At 45.1% G+C, this 25689-nt stretch overlaps 2 protein-coding genes across 3 annotated transcripts in view; both read right to left on the minus strand.

Annotated features, from left to right (window-relative positions):
- Nucleotides 1–12656, minus strand: part of LOC134094735 (zinc finger protein 536-like) — a 19772-nt gene extending 7116 nt beyond the window's left edge. The window contains exons 1-2 of one of the 2 annotated variants that reach the window (XM_062548371.1): nucleotides 12531–12656; nucleotides 3984–6109 (exon numbers count right to left, since the gene is read on the minus strand). In XM_062548371.1, coding sequence (XP_062404355.1) covers nucleotides 3984–6108 — 2125 coding nt within the window. In that variant the 5' untranslated portion in view covers nucleotide 6109; nucleotides 12531–12656. Of the gene's footprint in view, nucleotides 1–3983; nucleotides 6113–12530 lie in introns of both variants that reach the window. The other variant, XM_062548370.1, reaches the window with a different exon arrangement.
- A 1962-nt stretch (nucleotides 12657–14618) lies between these two features.
- uri1 (URI1 prefoldin like chaperone) lies at nucleotides 14619–25660 on the minus strand. The gene is made up of 11 exons (XM_062546843.1): nucleotides 25303–25660; nucleotides 24428–24462; nucleotides 24168–24246; nucleotides 23193–23328; nucleotides 21904–21995; nucleotides 21038–21098; nucleotides 20309–20537; nucleotides 19013–19310; nucleotides 18113–18264; nucleotides 16910–17153; nucleotides 14619–16139 (listed from the first exon to the last, which is right to left on the minus strand). The coding sequence occupies exons 1-11, from the start codon at nucleotides 25372–25374 to the stop codon at nucleotides 15945–15947; spliced, it is 1593 nt and encodes a 530-aa protein (XP_062402827.1). The 5' UTR covers nucleotides 25375–25660; the 3' UTR covers nucleotides 14619–15944.
- Nucleotides 25661–25689: the final 29 nt, after the last annotated feature.

Here is a 25689-nt window from a genome sequence, read left to right on the forward strand (position 1 = left end):
ATGTGTGATGTGTGTATGTGTGTGCATCTGTGTCTGTGTATTGTAAAACATTCATCAAAAAATACAAATGTCTGTCCATAGTGGTGCACATGGCAATACAGCGCTCCAACCCCCCACTCCATTTCACATGTAACGGCCTGCATGCCACGGAACAACACGGCTGATCTCCCAGGACCGAGTGGTTATTATGCTCATCTCTCGGGTGGCTCCTTGCACTCTTTGAGCATATTAAACATCCCTGGACACGCATGTGATGGAATTTGGAGATATTAGACTTTTAAATGTGCATGTATGTTGTGATCCCTGTGCTCCGAGCTCGGCTTATTACCGCGCCTGATGGCGCTCCCTCTTTATTCTCTGCTTGGATGGATGCCATCTTTGTGAATGGCTGCTTCATTCAGGCTAATCATCAAGAGATTCTGTTTCACTGCGGGGGAAAGTATGGTATGCAGTTAGCATTGGAAGTAATGTGATTTCTTAAACGTGTGTATATGATCAATCAAACTTTATCCATGCTCCTTATGGTTGCCACAAAGCTCTTGAGTTACATTAGGCTCAGGGTGATTGATAATGCTCGAGTTTAATGCACTGCAGTTTCACATGATGACATTATGGAAAAACTCCACCTCTAATCCGATATGCACAAGGCCCTAAATACCTTATACTAACACACACATACACACACAAATACACATATACACGCACACCAATACACACAGAAACGCGCACACACACACACAAACATATTCACACAAACGCACAAACGCACGAGTGCACACACACAAACAGACACACATGCATACACAGATTAGGTAGCATGCAAAAAGACACCTATGGCCCAGTTTCAACATCAAACGTCAAAGTTAAACCAGGATATTTCCACATCAACAACGAAGAGGACAAAGCAAGTGGATGATGCTGGACAACTTCTTGCTTCGAGATAAAACAACTTCAAAGTATGTCACATGCGAGGCTTGCATACAGAGCCAGAGTGCCAGATGTTCTTTGATGTTAATAATGGCGTATATTATTTATTTTAATTAGACCACGCATTTGGAGCTGCATTTGGGCCGACTCCAAGTCAATTAAGGCAAATGACATTCGGGAGATGATGAAATAACGTTTCAAGCCAGGTGTTGTTTGCCTCTCCCCAAAGCACAACATTTGCACAGGCACAACAAAAACAACCTTGCTGAAATTAGGGGCTCGGGTTCCTCGACTGCAACTGAACCCTTTCTAAGTGCACCACAAGGAAAAGTGTGGTGGCACTGAAGGGTTCCCAGCGCAGTTCTCCTGTTAACTACAGTCCGTTTCATACGACCAGCGCAGTTCTCCTGTTAACTACAGTCCGTTTCATACGACCAGCGCAGTTCTCCTGTTAACTACAGTCCGTTTCATACGACCAGCGCAGAAAAGAGAACATCGATACGACACCTTTGATCCAAATAAGGTAAATGGAAAATTCACCCCCTGGGGATGAAATTGAACTCCAAATGTCACCGTCCCTAAATAAATATTTCCAAATAATATGAATACAGCTGCCTATCTTCACAACCAGAAACACAATCAAGCATGTCATCATCTAGTAAATGATCAAATTACTAAAAGACCAAAGTACCTCCACTCATCCATTAGAGCTGAGAATAAACAAGTTAATAAATGAACAGCTAAAAAATAACACACTAAATAACACACACAAAAAATAAGCATGCCTGGCCTTCCATCAACACAGCCGCCACCCCCCCCCCCAAAAAAAAAACCAAAACAATAAAATAAAAATAAAACATGCACACATACACACACACACACACACACACACACACACACACACACACACACACACACACACACACACACACACACACACACAAATACGCAATTAGGAGCTAGACAGCTTGCACTGTGCATGCAACATTCTGTGATGAATAAGATTCATGCGATCGAGCGCTGGCATGGATTACTGAGCAGCTAATAGTAAACAATGCTACACTGCTAATAGTAAACAATGCTACACTGCTAATAGTAAACAATGCTACACTGTTAATAGTAGCTAATAGTAAAATATTTTACACTGCTAATAGCAGCTTTAATAGTAAACAATGCTACACTGCTAATAGTAACTAATAGTAAACAATTCTACACTGCTAATAGCAGCTTTTATAGTAAACAATTCTACACTGCTAATAGTCGCTAATAGTAAACTATTTTACACTGCTAATAGCAGCTTTAATAGTAAACAATTCTACACTGCTAATAGTAAACAATGCTACACTGCTAATAGTAGCTAACAGTAAGCAATGCTACACTGAGTGTCACTGCTGAGCCCCAGCTGTCCCCACCTCTGCAGCGTATAGGCTATGCCATCCCTTCGCTTCCCAATGTTATCATTTGAAACACATTTTGCTCATGTGGTTTCATAACCCTTTGTTTGCCAATCTGAGGGATTAGGGGTTTTGTTGCAGAGGGCAATTTATTTGTTTTTGCCAACACAGCTTTTCAGCTATTCCCCCCGAGGTCAAGTGTATCACTCCTATCTTTGTCAATATGACATTCCCCCTACACACACGCACACACACACACACACTGAACACACAAATGCCCTGAAAACAACACCACATAGGCCTACTGCGTTTTTTAGTATTTGCACTATCAGTTGATAAAATGTTTTCTGACTGAGCAGTGAGCACAGTCGGTGTACTGAATATGTTTGATAAATCTGCAACAAAAATATAGCAAAACACTTGCATATTTAACTGATATGTAATGGTGTGACACAGACCTAGGCTACATAACACCAGACCAAATGCATTGAGCTCTCTGATCTGTCTGGTCTGGTTCCCTGGCTAGGGGTGTGAGGCGTCTCACCCCAGACTCAGTTCCAGTGTTAACGAATATCACTCGGAGACTCAGTTTCAGTGTTAAACGAATATCACTCGGAGAAAGCGTCAGAAACAGAGCGTGTCCAGTCCCGCCCGGTGGTGCTCGGAGAGAGAGAGAGAGAGACAGGACAGAGGAATATGATCATTTAAAGGACCACCAGGTGGTACGAGTCAAACAATTACAGGAATCACCAGGTGGCTCCTGTCAAATCAGAGAAAGCGGACGAACAGATGGGGCATTAGCAGAGTGCCCGCGAGGTGTGTGTGTGTGTGTGTGTGTGTGTGTGTGTGTGTACAGTATGTGTGTGTGACTGTGTGTGTGACTGTGTGGTGTGTGTGTGTGTGTGTGTTTGGGGGTGGGCGATGGACTGCTAGCCTCGGATTGATTACCTGACAGTGATCATCGGCTAACTGAGATTACGCGCTAGGCTAGCGGAGACAAACCCCCCACAGGGGCTCCGAATATACTGTGGGGATCTCAGTCAAGGTCAACCCAATGACATACCTGTAACTGCTGCGAGACTAGGCCATTGCGATGCGCATATGGGAAGAGAAAGGCAGCCACATTCCTGTAAGTAAGTAACATAATACCCTGTAGCATAAGGAGCATAGTGTATAGTCTGCATGGCACGGGGAAAATGTTAAGTCCTTGGGGATGAAATGTCTCAGCTGTGGCATTCAAAGGGAGATAGTTTTTCATGGTCATGTCGGTGTTGAACTGCTTGTGGGTTCACTTGTGTGTGTGTGTGTGTGTGTGTGTGTGTGTGTATGTGTGTACGTGTGCAAGAGTTATGTGCTAAACAAGCAGATGGATAATTAGTTTCACAGCGCAGACCGCCTGGAATTTCTGCAGTGAATTTCCCTCAGGGTTGACAAATATGCATCCCTGTGCCATGCTCACATTAATCAATATAATCATCGCTCATCACAAATACGTTCTACCCACATCAACTGTGGCCATAAATTTCATGTCTGAGGAATATGGTAACAGTAATGTCATTGATTTGTGACCCCCAGCAGGTTTCAAAAAGTTATCTTTCATAGCGAATGTGTTCATAACTGCTGAATTAATGCGAGCGGGCTCTCAGATGTGGCAATATTTACCTGCATATGGAATGAAGGAGAGCAGGGAAGCTTGGCTGGGTTTGTCCTCTGCAGGGAGGCCCCCTGTTGCCACGGTACCGTCTGTCGTGCCGCGCCCTCCTGCTTCACCTGGCTTGCTGAAGGTGGCGAGGAGCTGGGCATGGTCTTGGGGAGCACCGCCACCGCCGCCACTGGTCAGCATCGTCCAGCCGGAGGAAGTCTCCTCTCCCTTCAGCTGCCGCTGCTTCCTGTGCACGCGCGAGTGGAGGACCAGCTGGTGGTAGGTCCTGAAGACTCGTCCGCAGTCCGGGCACTCGCTGGGCCGCCCGGTCCAGCCTCCCCAGCGGCCGGTGTTCACCGTGAGGCCGGAGCTGTGATAAGAAACCGCCGTCCTGAAGCCCATGTTGCTGCTGCTACTGCTGCTTCTGTCGGAGCGCCAGTTTCCGTTCACCACCTGATTGGTTGCTGGGTCTTTTGCTGTGTCCACTTCGCCTCTTGTCCTGAGGTTCTCAGCGATCTCTACGTGCTTTTGCAACATATTCAGCTTGTCTGCGTATGAATACAACCCCACAGCTAGCTCCTTTCCCCGTGCACTGACCACATCGACTACGTTGGTCACTTTAGCAGTTTTGTGTGGTGGTTGTGAGTGCGAGGGCTTCTCTGCTGGTAGGTCTGTGACCGCTGGCTGTGAGTCGTCTGCTGCTAAGCTGTGGTTCTGGATCTGTCCAGCTACGGGCAGCAGGAGCTTCTCCAGAACCTTTTGGCTGTTCAGCTCGATCCCAGCCTCCGCTAGAACCTTCTGCCTCTCTGAGAGAACGGCGAGCAGAACCTCGTTGTGCAGCCTGGAGATGAACTGAGACTGAAGCCTGCTGGGGATCTCTCGCTCGCTGGCTCGGCTGACATGGGCGGCATACGCGCGTCCGTGTCCCGGGGGGTTCCCTCTGGCGGCCATCTTGTTGAGGTGCACCTTCATGTGGTTCTTGAGGAACCAGGACTCCTTGAAGCGGCGGCCGCAGACGCCGCATGCGTGCTCGTACGAGTTCTTGTGCTTCCTCATGTGGCCCTTGAGGAACCAGGCCTGCTTGAACGCCTGGCCGCACACCTCGCACCTGTACGCTTGCGTGGGACTCGGCTCCGTGCTGAGATCCTTCTGCACCACCACCTGGGGGGATGACGTCGTCGTCGTCGTTGTTCCCGAGGCGACGTGGACTTTGTTGACATGCTGCAGTAGGTCGCTCTCCAGCGCGGCGGCGAACTCGCAGAGCGTGCACTTGTAGGGCTTGTGCAGGATCCGGATGTGACGTTCCAACTCCTCCTGTTTCCGGAACTTTCCTTTGCAGAACCCGCACCGGAAGCTCTGCTGCTGGATCGGGAGCGGCTGCTCCTGAACCGACGGAGCTGAACGTGGACGGGACTCTGATGGATTCAGATTCCCATTCCCATCGCAGAGGACTCCTGGAGAAGTCTGGGAGTTGTAGTTTAAGAGGGCGCTGCTGGGTGGGCTTGGGCTTGGGCAGCTTGCTTGCTTCTCTCTGGTGATGGCGCGCTGCTCCAGCTCCTGCAGAAGATGGCTGTCCTCCCTGTGGTGGCCTGAGCCCTTGCCCTGGACGGCCAGGCGGTGCGTGCGCAGGTGGATCTTCAGGTTGCCCTTCTGCGCTGCCCTGTGCTCACAGTACGGACACTTGAACGGCTTCTCACCCGTGTGGGTGCGCATGTGCAGCGACAGGATGCTGTTGAACCGGAAGCGCTTCCCACACAGAGGGCACGGGTACTTCCTGTTTCGGAAGGAGTCGTCTCTAACTTTGTTTCTCCCCGATGTCACGTGATGTTTTCGGTCTTCCGTGACATTCTGTAGGTCGGTCTTCCTGGTGAAGGTCTCGGATGTCTTCATGCCCACATTGTCACAAGTCAAGTGATTGGCTAGAAGTGCCATCTGAATGTTGATTGGCTGACAGATTTTTCTGTCCAAGGCTAAGCTCTTCTCCTCCAAGAGGGACGATATGTTTAGCGTGTTCGAGCGGATCTGGCTGGCCAGCATGCTGAACGGGTCCTTCTTCTGGATTAGAGGATGTCCAGTGACCGATGAGACGGACACAGTTGGTCTCACTGAGGAAGAGTCCACAGTGTACATGCTCAGCCCCTCCATCCTGCTGAAACAGACAACACAGAGGGAGAATAAACACCAGCGTTTAATATCAAGACAAGACGCCTCAAACCGCACTTCCATCATTATAACAGCCATTCTCACCATGACTTATGTAGCCCACAACAGAATTAGCGACACACAAAAGCTTCAAACAATACAAGTCACACAATGACTCTTTACTCAAGAAGGGAACTTTGAAGAATATAGTCCCAGCTGCCTCCATATAAGTTAACAAGCATAGTCACACTGTTTTCAATGACAATCCAGTCCCCTAAAATCTTGGCGGGCCTTTGTAATTTTCCACTGGTTTTATGCGTGCTGCAGGTGTGTGTGACACAGGGCATACGCCTGCCTCCTCGGCTGTGATGTGGAGCATTGAGTCTGTGTTAATCAGCAGCAGACCACCTGCCTCTCCCGCCGCCCCATCCCTCCACTCTCACACTGATTACATGATGAGGCCATGAAATCACCCACATTCATGCAGCTGGAAGCTCCTGCACTTTATAATGAGAAATAGAAAAGGGGGGGGGGCGGGGGGGGGTGCAGGACCACTGAGAGAGAGGGGGGGGGGGGGGGGGGGGGGGGGGGGGGGGGTGTGGGGGCAGAGAGGGGAAGAGTGTGTGTAAGCTGGCAAAAGAATGTGGTAGACAAAGTGAAACAAACCCAGAAAGGTGAAAGCTATTTCTAGCAACATCAGGAAAAATATGAAGATATGAAGATATGAAGATATAGGCTACTGATCACCGGCTACACTTAGGAAATACATTTGTTGTGGCACACACTATGCATATTTTAACCATTAAGCTCCCCAAATATGGGTATGAGGAACACTATCACTACATCGGTGTTTGGCACTTGGTCTGGGTAGACAGGTGACTGAGTTGACAGATGACAGTTGACTCTTGAATACATGCCTATCCACTCTTGACATACATACCCAACCGTGATATCCTCATTCTTGCCCTCTATCTTTCTTCCGTATTCCTGTCTGGGACAAGTGTTTTTTCTTTCCTTTTCCCTTATCTCGTAAGTGAAGCTTAGATCATTTTTATCTTAAGATCATACTCCTTAAGTGCCCTTTTTTAACGGAATGCAACACATATCGGGCCAGTACAGAGAGACGAATCAAACTAAAGGGAAACGAGAGATACAGAAAACGAGGAGGAGGGAGAGAGAAATGAGGAGGAGGAGAATGGGGGGGGGGGGGGGGGGGGGAGTATAAATGGATAATTATCACGTGGGTCCTGATAAAAGCAGAAAAGGGTCACCGTGTTCCTCTATTAAACTTCTAAGTATAGCTGTAGTTCTCTGGACACGGGTCATTCTCGGCTGTCACTACCTGCCTCCCATCAACCCCCCCCCCCCCCCCCCCCCCCCCCCACACACACACACACACACACCCTTACACTCATTTACAGCTATAGAACCCACAGCCAGAGAGCAGAACTCAGCACTCTTTCAATAAGAGGAAACTAAAATGTGTATTCTCAACGTCAGTGCATATTGATGCCATATGGACTGTACATAAGGGGTTAGGTTTAAGTGCATATTGATGCCATATGGACTGTATAAGGTTTAAGTGCATATTGATGCCATATGGACTGTATATAGTGCATATTGATGCCATATGGACTGTACTGTATAAAGGGGTTAGGTTTAAATGCATATTGATGCCATATGGACTGTATAAGGTTTAAGTGCATATTGATGCCATATGGACTGTATATAGTGCATATTGATGCCATATGGACTGTATATAAGGGGTTAAGTTTAAGGATTGGGATTGAGCACATGGGAGTGCTGGAACTACAATGCTTCATTTTAACATCAAACATTATCAGCAATTTTAACAACATTTTCCACAACTTGAAAATGTGGGCAGCAATGACTAACTTCTGCGTTGATGACCTCGGTCTCCAAACCTTGACGCCGAGACGTACTGTATCTCCACACCACCACACCGCCTCAGATTCAGACACCCAACTTTGTCCCTGTTTTGCCACCAAAGAGATCCCGCTCTCTGAACTGCTCCCACATACACATCATGTACCTGCAGCAGCAGCCTCTGCTAAAGCCTCCAGCAGCTGTTCCCTTGCGCTCACTTCTGGGTGTGTGATGCAACGGCGCAACAGCGGGGTGCGAGTAATCCTCTGTCAGAGGCAGGTGCGCCCCACTTTAATCCTCCCCAGTCGACTCCCCGATGGCTGGCAGCGCGGTGGGTACAATCAGGAGCGGCGGCTTATCAATCAGCGGCTGATTTAGATGCCCATGTCCTGCGATCTGCGCTGCCAGTCAGCTGCATCCTCTGCACTGTAGTGCCAGAGAGAGAACTCCTCATGTCACTCTCATGTCAACTCCCCAGTCCTCACCCCCCACAAAGACTTCTGACACTATTATTAGCATCTCACGTCTGATTGCCAAACTATGTGTTTTTGGTAGAAATGTAATTGTAACCTCTAACTCTTGAATTTCCCCTTGGGGATCAATAAAGTAACTATCTATCTATCATCTATCTAACTCAGACTCAAGTAAACCAGTAAAGGGTCGGCTGTATGATCACTAGAGTAATTAAGTCCATTATTAAAGACATACAACACCAAGGGCCCCAATTTGAAATATGGGCTTAAGTGGCAAACACATGTACCAACATTATACTCATTGCTGGGCAAATATACACATCCAAACACTAATATTTATATGTTCAAAGAATGATCAGGAATGAGAATAATATTTGGTGTCAGCGTTTGACACTTTAGACTGAAGACTACTAGACATATTCTGGAGTGAGCCTCTCGATCTCGCTGGGTTGAATATGTGTGTCCTTGTGCAGTACATGTGTGTGCTGTTGGCAGCACTACTCTGCAAAGGCCCACTTGTGCCTGGATATAAATTGTAGATCATCACCATCCATGCGCTGATAACCATGACAGATGTGAGCAACTATCTCGGAGAGATGGAGTGATATTACTCAGGGTGTCAGTCATTTGTTTCCCTCTCTCGCCAATCAGCTCATTACAGGTTCTGATTAGACTCTGCTCTTCTTGTGTGGACGCACAGGAGAAGCACCACAGCCCATCTCTCAGCCCATCTCTCTCATGGAAATGCAATTACTCCGCCAGATTGATTCATCTGCCTTTGTTTCATCCTCTCTGTCTCTCACTATACGTCTCTCTCTCTCCAGCTAATATTATTTCCATCTGGCATAAAAGTCTTTTTAAATGTTTCTCAAATATCATACCCCGCTTTAAATCCGCTGTCTGCTGTGATGTATTGCTTTCAACCAGATGTTTATTGTCACAAGGCGAGATTAAATATGTTCTCGTACTCTCCGGCCAAGGCCTTTATCCAAACATCTCTTTGTAGGATCATAATCCTTGCTCTCTGAGACCACACACACACCATACAAACACACCACTCGATACGGCCCCTCTCTCTCTCTCTCTGATCGCAGTTTTATCTATTATGCGTGACTGTCTTCAACAAAGAAGTCTTCCATTGAGGGCAAAACAGCCGCGAATAAACAAAGTGTTGCGTTACAAGATCATCTGGATTCCTGCTTCCACCGCAGGGCTGTGTCAAAAGGCTTGAGATCTCTAAGTGGAGCTGCAGTAGTGTGGGCACACTTCTCTTTGAGCTCATTGACCGTATCTGTGAAGTGAGGTCTGGTTACTGTAATAATGGGTGGACCCCATGTTTAATCTGTATGAATGCTGAACGTGCAGAGCTACACCTCATTCACATATAATCCCCACAACAGTTCAAACTGTCCTGAGTGTCCTCCCTTAACAATGCTTAGAAAAAAAATTAAACAAATGAAAGGCGTGTGAATATTTTCATCTTTGTTAAACAATAGATTAAGTCTGTCAGACATCTTCTGGAAGGAGAAGTACAGGAGAGTGATTTGTTTTTCAAATGTAGGTGCCAGCAAAAACACACAACCATTTTGCTATTGCATTACAGTCTTGTAACACTACATTTGACTGACAACAAAGGAAGGTAGAAAGACTGACAGAAAAGGTTTCATCCACTGCGGCGGTGTCTCTCTCGCCTGAGGTTACCAACTTTACACAACCCGGCGTGATGGCACACAAGGACTTCTATTGTCATTACCTGATCAAACCTGTTTAAGACAACTATGAGAAACAAGATGATATATATCTACCTGTGAATAGATGTCTCAGGAATGCAGTAGGCTCACATTATGGAGTAAAGAGAGGAGTGATGCAGAGCTATTGACATTAATCTAAATATGGAATCCATTACAGTACAGTGACATGTGTCATTGCGCTTCAGGCAGAGAGTCTCTCAGCTGCTTTTCTCATTACATCTTCCTCCTCAATCTCAGTTGCTTAGGTCCTCACACACACCAACAGGAAAGACACAGTGACTGGTTGGATGCTAGAGCTGTGTGTAGACTGAACAACTATCTGAACAGACTTATTAGTTGGTGGTTACACACTGTAATGTCTTAAGATGCAACATATTTTACGGTCTATGGCCTTTACAAATCACACCAGAAGAAGTGGACCACAGTATACTGTATGAATCATCTCATTTCCATATTAAGATATCCTATATACTTTGACAAAAGCCTGGTAACAGATCGCCAAGATTCATCATCATCTCCATCCTACACATGCACATCATTTTACTGTTCATGAAATCACAGTTTATCCATACTTTTCCAAGCCCTGCCAGCGATCATTGAGAACGGTCAAGCCTTAACATGTTTCAGAATATGTTTACAGCTGTGACTTCACAAAGATGAACTCAATGAGATGGTGCAGCATTGCATTGTTTTCTTATCTACGGTTTTTATTCAAACGCCGCTTTGGGGAGGCATTCCTGATAGCATCCTCACCTGCACAGCAATAATTGCCCTGTTTAGCTCTCATTAAGGGCCTTTTAGCAGTCCTCTTGACCTTTATGGGGATGACACTGGAAGGAGCAGAACTAATTGGTAGAACAGGTTGTACCCAGAGCCAAAAAAAAAAAAAACACTCGGGTACACGGGTGCTATCTTTGGTGCTAGCACTAGGAACTCGAAGGCATTCAGGGAAATGTCATTATCAGATTGAGGCATTTACAGATGAAGAAAAAAGAGAAATGAGTATGTGCTTGCTTGCTCTCTCTCTCTCTCTCTCACACACACACACACACACACACATACACACAAAGTCAGAGAGTTGTTCGATTATTTCATCTGATTAATTGACCTGTTCATCACAGTTGTATTTCCAATAACGGTTACTAGACAAGTAGCCTATACATGTACTTAAAATGCAATCCTTTACCTCTGTGCCTAAATCACTTTACCTCAATAATTGCACATATCTGTTTGTGAAACACCAATGAATGCATCCTACACGTTCGTAAAGCATTACATGTGCTTAGAGGTTATTGCAACATCTGCTCAAACACAAGTCTCCTTTTGTGCTCTGACATTATGAGAGGGAGAGAACTCAGCCTTCCCAATGGAATAACTCCATTCCGTCTCTTCTTCCCCCATGGAAACATGTTGAGAACCGTGGATGGCAGTCGACTTGTTTAGGCACAAAACAAATCAAACAAATCTTCAATGGGCAGAGGGAGATTTTGAAACTGTCTGAGATGAGATCTGTTTCATGGCAGTAAACCGAACAGCTGGATACATTTGGAGTTGTTACCATGTTTGCACTTTTTAAAGCCTGGAACATATAGAAAAAAAGAAAAGAAAAAAAGCTACACTTGAAAACACATAAAATTGTAATAGCATACGGCCAATTCATTGCATGTCTAAAAGCATTTCTGTAGCCAGGCCTACATGAAAATTATTGGTCTCCAATTCTGAGCTTGATGAACTGTGCACATCACTCCAAGTCTACACATTTAGCGTGTCATTAACCTCTTTTCAAAGGGCGAAACGATTTTTTAGGGAATAATAGGCCCAGAACCTTGATAAATAATCACATTATCTTAACGCAGCCTGCACCTGCGTTCCGCCATGTGACCTTACCATAATTTCTCATCACACTCGTAGCGGTCGGCTACAGTACGCTGTCGTTAGTTGAAGTCAAATAGGAGGTCTGCTTTGGTTTAACTGGAAATTACTGATAAGCTATGATTGAAAATATGAAACTGACTGTCGACGGCGTTTATGTTCAGTTATGAATAGTCTGTTAGAACTTTATTGCCATTAAATAAAAGCGTTATGGTTGGCGCGTGATTCTGCGCAGTGCTGTCAAAATAGCGTCGAGACGGCATTGAGTTAAGTGCGTCCTATCCAAATAACAGTAGTCTATTCTATACAATCTAGGCTATTGTAATTACTATGGTGATTCTGAACATTACATTTATATTAAAAATGATCAGATATAGTCTGCTCCTAGAACATAAACTTCTTTAAAACTTGAAAAAAGGCTAGAAGGTCTCACGCAACTTACCGTGCGAATGAAACTTAAAGGGATGCCCCGGACACATTTCCCACTTTCAAGATGTCCTTGGGCGCATTCTCAAGATCCCACCTGAAGATCTCCAACGACAGACACCAGCTCCTTTCACCGACTGTAACCTGTGATGTTCAACTTCTGTCTGTTCCGAGCACAGGAGGCGGTTCGCAAAACGACGAATTGGGTAATATGCGCTTGTATCATTTTCTCTTATTCCCAAATATTGATATTGCCAAACTCCCTCCTGTGGTTTTAGAGATGTACTGCAGCATAATTAACCCTTAGATGCATAAGTGGGGTCAAAAATGACCCCAGAGGTTGTTTTCTTGCAGTATCTTCTTCATTTTAATTTTTTTTCATTTAGCCTTCTATGTATTCCTCAAATAGGTTGTCTTTGACATGAGGCCATTTGGATTTGTGTCTAACTGTTATATTTTTTAAGTAATTTAATGTTTTGTATCAGTACCACCGATCCGCATAGGTGGGGTCAAAAATGACCCCAAGCATTTTCTATGGAATTTCAAAAGTTAACCCTAGGATCTTTTGATTTTTATCAACTGTGGCAGTGAGGTATACATTTACTGTTGATTATCACATCTCATGTCAGCAGTTTCACCATCCTGAAGGCTATTTTTACACAACAACATAAATCTAAGTATCATCATATAATGTGGCGGCCAAGCGTTCATAGCGACGTCGCTTTTTGATCCTTCGATGTCCGCTCTTCCTATAATTGTGAAGCAGAATTCACCAAGCGATATTTACAGAGGGATTTGTTGATATAGCGTTCTTGGCCTGATTTGTATGACCTTTTTATGCCTAAAAATAGGGCAAAAATCAATTTTTTTAAGCCAATTGGCAGTACCTTCTGATTTACTGGATAACAAAGGAAGATATTCATAATCACCTCTGTAAATGTTTTTTTATTTGATATATTAACACTACAAAAAAAATATTTTCAACCTAGCTTTTTCCAATGGTCAGATTCTTCGCATCAAAACATATATGCAAATTAGCGCATATTTAATTAGGCATGACCTAATTAGCATATTTAAACCTAAATACAGAAAACTTGCAATACGTTTTGTTCTCCTATTTATGTGAGTATTCAACTGGTAAAGTTTCATGAAGATATCTCTAAGTTAAAAATTTTACCCTATTCACCTATGTTGAGATGATTTTAGGATGTTTACCTTTTTTGCCTATCTAAAAGCTGTTTTGTAATAAAATGTTAATAAAAAGTGATGCATCAATATGTCCAACATGAAATAAAAACATTTTAGACAAATATATAATAAAAATCATCATCTTTAACCAAAATGAGAGACATTATTTGAGTTTACAGCAAGAAACGCATGCATTCTAATTGGGGTCATTTTTGACCCCACTCATGGAAGAGTGTAGGTATTGGTAGCCTATGCATCTAAGGGTTAACAAAGGGGAAAGGTTGAGACGAGTCACCCAAGAGGCAAAAAAACAAATAATGCCTTAAGACTTGAAAAAGAATACCAAGAAAATGTGGGTACGACTTTTACCCATGTGTCTTGTTTTACTTACCATACTATTCTTTTACCCTTGTGTTTTACTCACCATACTAATCTTTTACCCTTGTGTTTTACTCACCATACTGTTGTTTTCCTCCACAATTGTTCAAGTCCTTAAAGATAAGGACACGGAATTAACGAATTACAGAATTAAAAAAAAAAAAAAAAAATGGGTTCCGCATAACAGTATAGCAGTCAAGAGTTTCTGAGCCTCTGCTTCCCTTAACAGCACAGCAAATTGCTTTGACCAACTCCGTTTCCAGCACTGAAAATGGCTTAGTTACTCAATTTCACCTACTTAGTTACTCACGATTCACAGTATGCGATCAAGTGAACAAAAGAATCCTTAATGTACTGATCAACTACAAACCCATGGCATCACATTAAATCCGCCAGTTTTAGAGTTGTTGCTTAGCATCCAATTGTTGCTAATCCCATGAGACATTTCCATGCAAGAGTAACGATACATCTTAACCGCAGGACACAACAACAGCTGAGGTGCACATGTAGCTTTGTTTTCAATGACAACAATCAAATCTTCTCAGCAAAAACGATTTATTTTCTGTCCTTCTCCAGTTCACAGCAACACTTTTTTTCAGTCATAACAGAGTTGGTGTCCACTACATTCAAAACAGTAAAAAGACTAGGAGAGAGCAGAGAAGGGTGCAAAGAGGCTGTTTGGTATTGAAGCCACTGTCTTATCAATCAGCAGAAATGCAGTATAGGATACAAAAGAAAACCACAACCACAAACAAAACAATAACAAACCTTGTGATTCTCCTATAACAAACCTTGTGTTAATAACAAATCCCGTGGCTTGGCCAAGTGATAATCGGCCTCTGGCTACTATTGTTAATAAACTGCTTCAGGACTTTGGGGCGCAAAATAAGTACTTATACAAAACCCAGCTGCATCTCTACTACAGCTGTGAGGGGCAGTAGGGTAAGATACAGGGGGGGCGGAGAAGGCAGGGAGGCGTAGCAGCAAGGCGACAGCAGCACATTGCATATGTCAGACATCAGCACAGAAGCTGCGAGAAGAGCATGATCTACCTACTAGCTAATAAAACATCAATATGATACAGAACATCTCCACATCCGTGGAAGAATGTCAGCTTTGAGTGTGTGTGTGTGTGTGTGAGAGTGTACAAAACTACGGTCTTCTACAAAACAGGCCTACAAAAGCTGTGAGCAGAGGAATTGAGGGGTGGGGGAGTAGGAGGGCCATTGCAGTCTCTTAGCAGTGCCCACTCACACATACAGAGGCCCTCTGAGACTGCTGACGCTGGTGAGGAGTCAGTCGATCAGCCCAGCCTCCTCAGTGAGCTTCACATGAGAACCCTACATCCCACTACAGCCAGAAACAGAGCTACTTCAGCGAAGCCTCCTCTAACTGCCTGCACATGGGACAACTGAGCAGAAATGCATCACGCCGTTCTAGCGTTCTAGTGTTCTAGTGTGAGGATGAGTATAGGAACAGCCATGGAGACGAGGGTGATGAAGCACACACAGAGGGTTGGGATCTGATGGGGGTTCTGTCTGACGGAAGCCATCGTCTCGCCTCGTTATTGCTCTCTCTCTCACAGCAAGGCCATAGGTTGAGCTGATCATCAGGATGAGTGGAAGCATCTAGAAAGAGCTGCTGAAAGGCAAACAAGGCCGCTCACACGGCCTGGGAGGGCCGGCAAGGCTAAGTGGAAAAAGGGCCTTCATGGGGTGGATGATGACATAAGAGACTGGTCTCTAGAGTACAGGGGCATGGAGCTGAAGGCTGCAGAAAGAAAAAAGGTGGTGTATGTGTATGTGACTGTTTTGGAGTGTGTGTGTGTGTGTGTGTGTGTGTGTGTGTGTGTGTGTGTGTCTTCTCATTTCTGCTGCAGCCGGGCAGCTTTGAATTTGGACACCCTCTTGGGGGGCTCCTGAGGGGTGTCTGAGCACTGCTCCTCCGACTTGCGCTCCAGGATGGTGGGCAACGCGGGCGAGGCCATGCTCAGGTGGGGCATGGAGGAGGGCATGGAGGAGGGCAGCGGGTCTTTCTCCACCACGGTGCCCGAGAAGGCCTGCAAACACAACCACACAGGACACAGACATGAGCAACCACACAGGACACCGACATGAGCAACCACTCCCTGCAACAGCAGCTGCATTTAGAGACACGCTATGGGACTCTGAGGCATACAGTGCACAGCATTTCAAGATAATGTCAAGGATGGGGGTCCCCCAAAACGTTTGCACTTGCACTTTAGGTCTTTTTTATAGTCTGGTGAGCCAAAATATTGATGTTAATACTCGGTTTTTGAAGATACTTTTTGAGAGCGAGCTCCATTCTTGATTTTACCATCCTAACAAATAACGTTACAGGGAAGGGAAGAAAATGTATTCTTAAAAAGGTCTTTGAAGTGTCACCATCCTAACAAAAAATGTCAAGGAGAGGATCTGCGCCTGTAAAACGTTTGGGGTAACCCCATCCTCAGTGCAAGGGATGGGGGTCCCCCAAAACGTTTGCGCTTGCACTTTAGGTCTCCATTCTTGATTTTAGCCCATCCTAAAAAAGGTCAAATGTGCCGTGTTATAGAGGAAGACTATTTGCCTAATCATTTGCCACCTCTTTTATAGTCTGGTGAGCCAAAAAACACTTTTTGATGTTAATACTCGGTTTTTGAAGATGGATTTGAGAGCGAGCTCCATTCTTGATTTTAGCCCATCCTAAAAAAGGTCAAATGTGCCGTCTTCTAGAGGAAGACTATTTGCCTGATCATTTGCCACCTCATCTGCCATCGCTCTGATGTCTCTGCGGCACCACGGTAAGCCCCGCCCTCTGCCCTCGTACCTCGAAGCGGCTCCCAGGGTGCAGTGGGATGCCGGGGGGGCTGTCCTCCTCGGTGACGCAGTCGCTGGTGTCGCTGTGCGTGGTGTCGTCGTGGCTGAGCGTGCGGCCGAGTGCTGACCGCCGCTCCTCGAAATCGGCCGCGCTGCTCTCGCTAGTGTCGCTGCATACGCTGTTCTCGCGGCTACGGGACTTCAGGATGGACTTGCGTGGGATCAACTCGCCGTTCACCACGTCCACAAACAACCTGAGGTTGGACACACACACACACACACACACACACACACACAGATAAGTTAACAGACATACTAGACTAGCAGACTAGAATTTGTAAGCAGAATCACACACATTACATTTGGCCTGTAAATAACACATGAATGCCACTAATATTCTACCATATCTAAATCAACACAAAATGGGAAGTGAATGAGCCATACTTCTACTTTTGAACACTGTTCAGTCACCAGTGTTGCAGCTAAAGCCTATGTTACACTGAGAAGATTTGGGAAAGATTCTTGAAAGATTGTAGTCTTTTAACTAATGCCCCTCATTCAAGCTTTACTCAAAAGACTACAATCTTTCAAGAATCTTTCCCAAATCTTGTCAGTGTAAGGTAGGCGTAAGGTGTCATAGCTCTTTGTTATAATACTCTCCACATCCATGCAAAGCTCGACTAAGCCACGTGTGACCACAAGCATCAACATTGCCAGCCCTTGCAACAATTCTAGCTTTCAGTTTCATAGCTGCTGCCAACGCACAAGATCATTGGGCTAAGCCCAGGGATAGACAAGATGACCTAACATGGATAGGATTGGTGCCATGACAATTCAAAAAGGTTCAACAAGCGACACATCAGACAGCATCCTACAGAGCAATACAATGAGTCACTCAAGAGAACCCAATGACAAGACAACTAGCACCAGTCTGCAAGTCTCTTCAGGAGATTTAGAGTGTCCGAGACCATAAAATGTATTTCAGACGACAGTAGGAGGCCACAAGACCCTGCAGGTTAGTGTGCTGGGTGACCTGTAAATGTGGGCAGGTGAGGTGATCTTGTGTGTTACCTGTAAATGTGGGCAGGTGATCTTGTGGGTTAGTTGTAAAAGTGGGCAGGTGAGGTGATCTTGTGGATTACCTGTAAATGTCGGCAGGTGATCTTGTGGGTTAGTTGTAAATGTGGGCAGGTGAGGTGATCTTGTGGATTACCTGTAAATGTCGGCAGGTGAGGTGATCTTGTGCTGCTCGTGCCGCGTGCGGTTGTTGGCTTTGCCGTTCTTCTTCTTCTTCTTGGCCTGCTCCTTCTGCTCCTTCCGCTCGCTGAACTTCAGCATCGTGTTCTTCCCCGTGTTGATCCGCACCTGGCCGAGAGCAACGACACAACAGCACAAGGTTAGAGCACTGCTCGGGATTACAGCACAAGGTTAGAGCACTGCTCGGGATTACAGCACAAGGTTAGAGCACTGCTCGGGATTACAGCACAAGGTTAGAGCACTGCTTGGGATTAGGAAGAGACGGCACAACAGCACAAGGTTAGAGCTCTGCTTGGGATTACAGCACAAGGTTAGAGCTCTGCTCGGGATTAGGAAGACAACACATGACTCTACAGAACTACAGAAAAGACCCAGAATCCCATGTGTTGATCTATTCCCTCACAAGGCTGTAATGTAATCCACGACTTCAGCACTGGCACGCCCCTCCCCCCACTGATCTCATCGAGTAGATTTGTGTATTTAGGATTAAAATTGAGAGCTTCATCCCAACGACTGAAATCTAGTTATTGTAAACCACAAGCTCCTCCTTGTTCTGAGTGTAACGGTTCTGCCCTGTTAGAACAAATCTCCGGAACACGGTGAACTAGCTCCTGACCTTCTTGGGTTCCTTGTTCTCAGTGTAACGGTTCTGCCCTGTTAGAACAAATCTCGGAACACAGTGAATTAGCTCCTGACCTTCTTGGGTTCCTTGTTCTCAGTGTAACGGTTCTGCCCTGTTAGAACAAATCTCTGAACACAGTGAACTAGCTCCTGACCTTCTTGGGTTCCTTGTTCTCAGTGTAACGCTTCTGCCCTGTTAGAACAAATCTCTGAACACAGTGAACTAGCTCCTGACCTTCTTGGGTTCCACGGTGTGACAAAAGTAGATGGTGGGGAGAGCGTTGGGGTCTTCCTCTCCCTCATCGTCCTCATCCTCCTCCTCATCTTCCTCGGGGTGTGTGTGCAGGCCTCCGTTGACCAGCCTGTTGTGTGTGTAGGTGGTCGTGCGATCTTCCGTAGGGCTGCCGTTCGTGTAGGTGGTCGTGTGGTCGTCTGTAGGGCTGCCGTTGGTCTCGCCTGAGCCCTCCCTCTCCTTCTCCTCCTCGGAGGAAGACGAGGTGTCCTCCCCGTTAGTGTCCGTACTGTCACACAGCCTGCACGGAGACATTCAAAAGGCAGAGGCCGCTTCACAACGAGACAAGTCTCTGCATGTCCTAGACGAAGGATTAGGCCTTTGGCATAAGATAAGATAAACGCTGTGGGTCGGACCAACATGCTTTGATTCTTTTCAGAGTCAACTCATAAACCTACTTCCACTGGCAGTGAGATACATAAACTGCTCAGTGGAGAATTGTAGCCATCTTTGATGCTTTAGTCATGCCTTAAAGGGGAGTGTGTGTGTGTAGTCTGTGTGCAGTGGTGCAGCAGCACAGAGTGTGAGGGTTAAGCGCTGAGGACAAAAGCCTGGGACACACAAGATGACCAGCTCCCACTGATCTCTAACAAGAGGTGGCCGTCTACAGCAGCAAGAGAGAAGTGGTCACTGCATTTATGACAATCGGCTAGAGCGTTTATCTTTATGCAAAACTGAGCGAGGTGACACTGCAACTACCAACAGGATCGAAGGCTGCATGACAAACGTTGCTATCATGACTGGCCACTTCATGTGGTTCTGTAACCTGTATCATGATGACTGGCCACTTCATGTGGTTCTGTAACCTGTATCATGACTGGCCACTTTATGTGGTTCTGTAACCTGTATTATGACTGGCCACTTTATGTGGTTCTGTAACCTGTATCATGACTGGCCACTTTATGTGGTTCTGTAACCTGTATCATGACTGGCCACTTTATGTGGTTCTGTAACCTGCATCATGACTGGCCACTTTATGTGGTTCTGTAACCTGCATCATGACTGGCCACTTTATGTGGTTCTGTGACCTGCATCATGACTGGCCACTTCATGTGGTTCTGTAACCTGTAACCACGTGCTAGGATGCCCATTGCTCTTACTTGTGTTACTTGTGGGACCGTGGCATTACAGTGAGAGGCTTCACCCCGTACGTGTGTGTGTGTGTGTGTGTGTGTGTGTGTGTGTGTGTGTGTGTGTGTGTGTGTGTGTGTGTGTGTGTGTGTGTGTGGTGTGTCCTACCGGTCGCGTTCGTCTTGTTGCTCTTCCTGAGCCTCTAATGCATCCAGCCGAGCCAGGAGCTCCTCTTCGGACAGAATGCCCTTTCTGCCGTCTCCACTTTCATATCCTCCTACTCCCACCAAGTCCTCCACCTCCACCTCCTCCTCCTCCTCCTCCTCTTCCTCCTCCAGGGTCAACACATGCTCGATCTTGGGCTTGGAGTGCGGCTTGTGGGCCACACGTCGCTTCCCTGAAGAGACAAGAGCGTGTGAGCACAAACCCATGACACTTTCCAGATCAAATGGTTATCCACAGTTCACAACTTCCTGCTTCTCAGGCCTGCTGATAACTCCCTTGGAGGGCAAAAAAAATAAACAAAAGAGAAAAACAACAACACTAAAACGTAATATAATGCTCTCCCTTTCATTATGCTCATATAATGCGCTCCCTTTCATAACAAACTCATTAAAATGAACACATTCCATGTATTAACAGCCCATTTAAAAAGCACAAGGAAGCATGTTTGACAAGTTAAGTCACATGTTTGTATCAGTTATATTGAGCATGGTGTGTTTAGCTCTTGTTCCCATCTACATCTGTATTGAAACAGAAGTACACACTGTCCTGCGGCTAATACACAGGGAATGACTGTAACTTTGCTTTGTAGTATACCTTTCTGGCCTACTACTCTTCAAAGACATAAGGCAGTAAGCAACAGAGCAACACTACATACACATAAAGAGAAGTTACCTTTGGTCAATGTTTCCTCGTTCACCACCTCCTCTCTGATGTCCACATAGTCCCCTTTACCCTGCACAAACAGAATGAACCACAGTGAGCTCTGGCACTATGTTACCAGACAGTAAATATACGGTCTATGACAGCACTATGAACCAGTCACTTTTCTGCTCCTATCCACTCTTTTGTCTAAAGAAAGAGACGTTGACACGTCCAAAAGTCTAGAATGTAACACTACCTAGTTTGGCTGTCCAAATGTGTGGGAGTCTGACAACGATGTTACTAGCAAGAACGCCATTACTAGGTCCATACCTTTACTTTTGGGCATTAGCAATAAATAAATGGGTTAGAATGTACTCAACTGACTGAGATTGCCATTTCTACATGACAATAATAGTAAGGTTTCAGGTCAGAGAAGTTTTAAGGGAGTTAAACGTTGAGACAAGACCTACAATTCCCAGGTGGAGTACTGCCGGTGAAATGTTTGTGTCTAACAATGTGCCCATTTTTGAAGACATTTTATCTATAGTTCTATTTAATTTCTACCGTCCTCCAAAATTCATAGAACCGCGGTTACATACGTAAAAATCGATTCCTGTGCAGACTGACAGGGTCTAAGAATATGATTATTGTGTCCGTAGCTGATGTTTCTTAAAGTGACTCAAGGTGTACATCTTGCTTTTGGAAACATTGGACCCGAAGTCTGTATGTGTTTTATACATGATGCCTCATCTGCTTTGTGGCTTCAATAAAGATGAAATAAATGTGTGTGTGTGTGTGTGTGTGTGTGTGTGTGTGTGTGTGTGTGTGGGTGTGGGTGTGAGTACTGTGTTGTCTCTATAGACCTTTGTGGCTTGAATAAAGTTGAAAAACCCTACCCCTGAAAGCTTCTCCAGATCTTTAGTGAAGCGTTGTCGGTTTTCAAAGTTCTTAACCGTTTTGTGCAAGTCATCAAGCGTATGATTCACATCTGTCAAGAAACACGAAGAGGGGGAAAAAGAAATGATTGGAAACAAACCACATTTGGTGAAAAGTGTTCAGTTCAACAATAGCAATGCACTTTACACAACACAGAATCATGCAGTCCAAACGCTAATACAACAGATTATTAGCCAAAGGCTAATAAAACAAAACAGCCTGAACAGCCTGAAGGCTCAGAAGGGCCAGTGTTTCATTTGTGTGCTAAAGGTGCAAAACCAAAGTCAGAATTAGAGGCTCGATCTAAACCTTGCTATGAATATCACTCTGTGGGCAAAATCATGATGGACATACAAAGGTCATCCGTAATAACCGCAAACGCTGCACTAACTAGTGATCTTCAGAGCTCTGTCCATGCATATCTGACCACCACTACACCTCCACAACTACACTACTGGGACAGATTTGTTTTGAGGCGGCCGACACGGGTTTGATTTACACAACACACATGGGCCTACTGACACCTCCTGTATTCTACAGTATTCACGAGTGTCTCGTTTCAGAGGCGTGGCATGTTTGACACGTCACACAGCTGACCTTCCCCAACCCCCCATGACCTTTGGCATTTCAGAAACATCCATGTTGCTAAGACCGCACTTCGGAGGGGTGATAAAACATACCAAAACAAACATAATCATAACAGAATCTTCACATACTGAGGCAATAAAATAAAAAACAGCGTCAAAAAAAAAAAATACGAATACCACAGGAAAACTAATATGTGGTAAGTGACCAAAAACATTTTTGTCTCCATACATGCATTGCACTTTTGGCTCATTTCACTCACAACATGCTATCCAGCAACGGGAGATTCCATTCACTGTGCTAAACTCAGCTAGCAGGGGCACTGCCGGACTAAGACAATACATGCACAGAGACAAACATGCTTTTGCTCACTTATCTAACTTTATGGGATGCTGTGAATAACCCAATTTCATAAAACGGTGGCATGTTCCCTTAAGCGTCAGCATCAAATACATACTGATGAACTGAACAGTAGCATATAAACAGAAGATTTGAATACATTCATTCTTCCAAGAGTCCTTTCCAGCGCATCTAAAAGGATTGCTAAAAGCAATACTTGACTATTGATCCTTGCCCTTGTTAAATGTTAAGGTGGCTTCTAGAAGTTAGGTCTATCTGCTCCTAGACCACAGCATGCATGAGTAGGGTGCAGACCGAAACTCACGTTTCTTTCTGTGTTCCACTAGGTCCTGAGCTTGCTTGGCAGAGCACTTGGCAAACCAGTTGTCACCCAACAGAACAGTGACCTCATTAGTGTGAACCAGCTTTCCTGGCATGAAGGCCAAAGGCCCAAACGGTACCTGTGTGTGGAGACGGAGGGAAAACGAGGATGGGGGTTAAACATGAAGGCAGACAAGACACTGTGCAGTCAAAGATCCTTCATTACTGACAAGATAGAGCAACATAATGCATCTCTATGGAAGATCCTTCATTACTGACAAGATAGAGCAACATAATGCATCTCTATGGAAGCAAAATTCAAACAGTTCTTGTCTGCTTAAAGAGGCGTGTCGCAAAGTCGTCATAGTGGGATATCGATCTCTGTCGGATTGGCAAGCAGTTCAGTTAGAATGTAACGTCACTTTCTAAGTCTGCTTAAAGGGGGATTTCGCCCCCCTCCCCTTTGCGAAGACAGAACGCGGAAATGTTTGAACGTTTGCGCCTCTCGCTCCGCTTTAACCCTCTCTGGTGCAGTGTTGGTCAGATGAGGGAAGTATTGTCTTTTAGTGGCTGCAGTGTTGGTGAGATGAAGGAAGTATTGTCTTTTAGTGGCTGCAGCGGAAGCAAACACAAAGGTATGTGGATGACGGAAAGACATTCTTTCCTATTTGCAAACGTATGTGTTCTGTGCTCTGTTTTTCAACCCATACCTGATCTCACTGTTTGCTCAATCATGACACAAACAAGCTTATGTGACATTACGAAGCACTAGCCTGCAAGATGGGAAACAGCTCTCTGGGAGCATAAGGAGGGGCGGGGGTCATTTGGGTGAGCGCATGATAGGCAGTACATCAGCACAACGTAGTCAGATAAAACGTGGGTTTCAACGAACGCTCTTAATAGTGATTGCCCCCAGAGATCAGCTCCTCGTCCCAGACAACCCTCAGTGCTGTCCTAGTGGACCTGATGCTCCACATACCGTGATGTCGTACGACAGCTGGTCGGGGAGGGTTTGGAGGCGTTCCTGAAGAGAATCATAGTCCTTAACCACTTTTTGCCTGAGTGAAAGAGAGGAGTAAATTGAATCATTGCATATACAAATTCTCATGACACCAATCCACCACCTTATAATGAACGAGTCCTTTCAGCTGCTACAGTACATAATCAATCCTTATTTTTTTTCCCTTCAGAAATATGTTCTCGATGCAAAGCAACGCAGCCATTTGGTTTGTCACTTACCAGTGTTCAATCTGGCTCTCATATCCTGTCACCACCTGTTGTTGAAACAGTGACAGATTATTCACTTACTAACTACCATGCACTTCCTGGCTATAGTGACCAGAGGGAGGAGACGGGAGAAAAGCGTGGCAGTTGCACAAATTGACCTACATGTGGAACCTTTGAGTTGCTTCGGTTGCACTTTGCTCTAGGAACTTGTTATCTACAATGGATAGTGTATATTAAAACAACACGATCATGAAATGTCTAAGGATAGATAAGTAAATTCTTGGAAAATACATCTGTCCAGATCTTAGTTGTTAACGTATACCTTATGTCAAACATTAAGGATACATGATAGAATAGGCTACCAAATGTATGAGTTCTCTACAACTTATGTTCACACTTCGTTCTTCTGCCATGCACGCAATGAATGAGAAACATTTCATTCTCTTCAGAGGGGTAACCATTAAGGTTATTGTGCAAACTTCACAGACAGACCCACGGACTTTTTCCATCGATGCCTCGAAGATTACATTATCGTTAAAGCGAAGCTAAAGACTGAAGTGAAAGTGAATATTCGGTTAAGAAAATTCCAGCGTCCATTGGTGAGCATGAGCAACATGTGATAAGGAAGTTTCTAGAACCACAACCTTTCCAAACTAGTGATTCACTCAGCTGTGATTATAACCACATGTCTATCATACATGGTCGATGAAGACCATAAACTGAACAACTTCATATTCAAAATACGAGCTTCAATGACAAGAAGATATATGACACACATGGCATGAGATGCGTGCAGCGTGGAAGGTTTCCGTTGGTTGCTGCAGAATAGCTAGCTAACGTTACCAGGTTAGCTAACGTGCCGTTCACTTGAAAGGCAATCTTTTTACCTTTTTATGTTCCTCTTGAAGTCTGCCAACATCTAGCGCTAAATCGCTACTCCTTGTTACTTTTCCAGCCATATTATCGTGCGTTGAACAAAATGAATTAGTTGCTGTTTATCTGTATCACAGACAACTCAAGGGTTGTGAGTCCTAAAGAAATGTTTATGAATGCAATGGAAGGTATTCCTTAACCCCAGCCACGTTTTATTCATCAATGATGCCGTAGTCGTCCAAGATTCCGATAGTGAGACCATTTCACACATGCATTTTAGTATTCCGACACCTTTTCAGAAACTTCCACAGAATTAAATCCCCTTCGATGTTCAGCGATGCCCCTATCGCTGCGCCATATCCGTCTGTTTGCTCCTGGTGTACTCTGGGTAAATGATCTAA

Source organism: Sardina pilchardus, chromosome 10, assembly GCF_963854185.1.
Source record: "Sardina pilchardus chromosome 10, fSarPil1.1, whole genome shotgun sequence".
NCBI lineage: Eukaryota > Metazoa > Chordata > Actinopteri > Clupeiformes > Clupeidae > Sardina > Sardina pilchardus.

What these genes read in the sequence shown, in the direction of transcription:
- uri1 (XM_062546843.1), bottom strand. Translation starts at nt 25,374, where the DNA reads ATGGCTGGAAAAGTAACAAGGAGTAGCGATTTAGCGCTAGATGTTGGC. An exon ending in AGTGGAACACAGAAAGAAAC is followed by an intron (nt 21,996 to 23,192) that starts GTGAGTTTCGGT and finishes GTTTCTTGACAG; the next exon opens with ATGTGAATCATACGCTTGAT. An exon ending in CGAGGAAACATTGACCAAAG is followed by an intron (nt 20,538 to 21,037) that starts GTAACTTCTCTT and finishes TTGTCTCTTCAG; the next exon opens with GGAAGCGACGTGTGGCCCAC.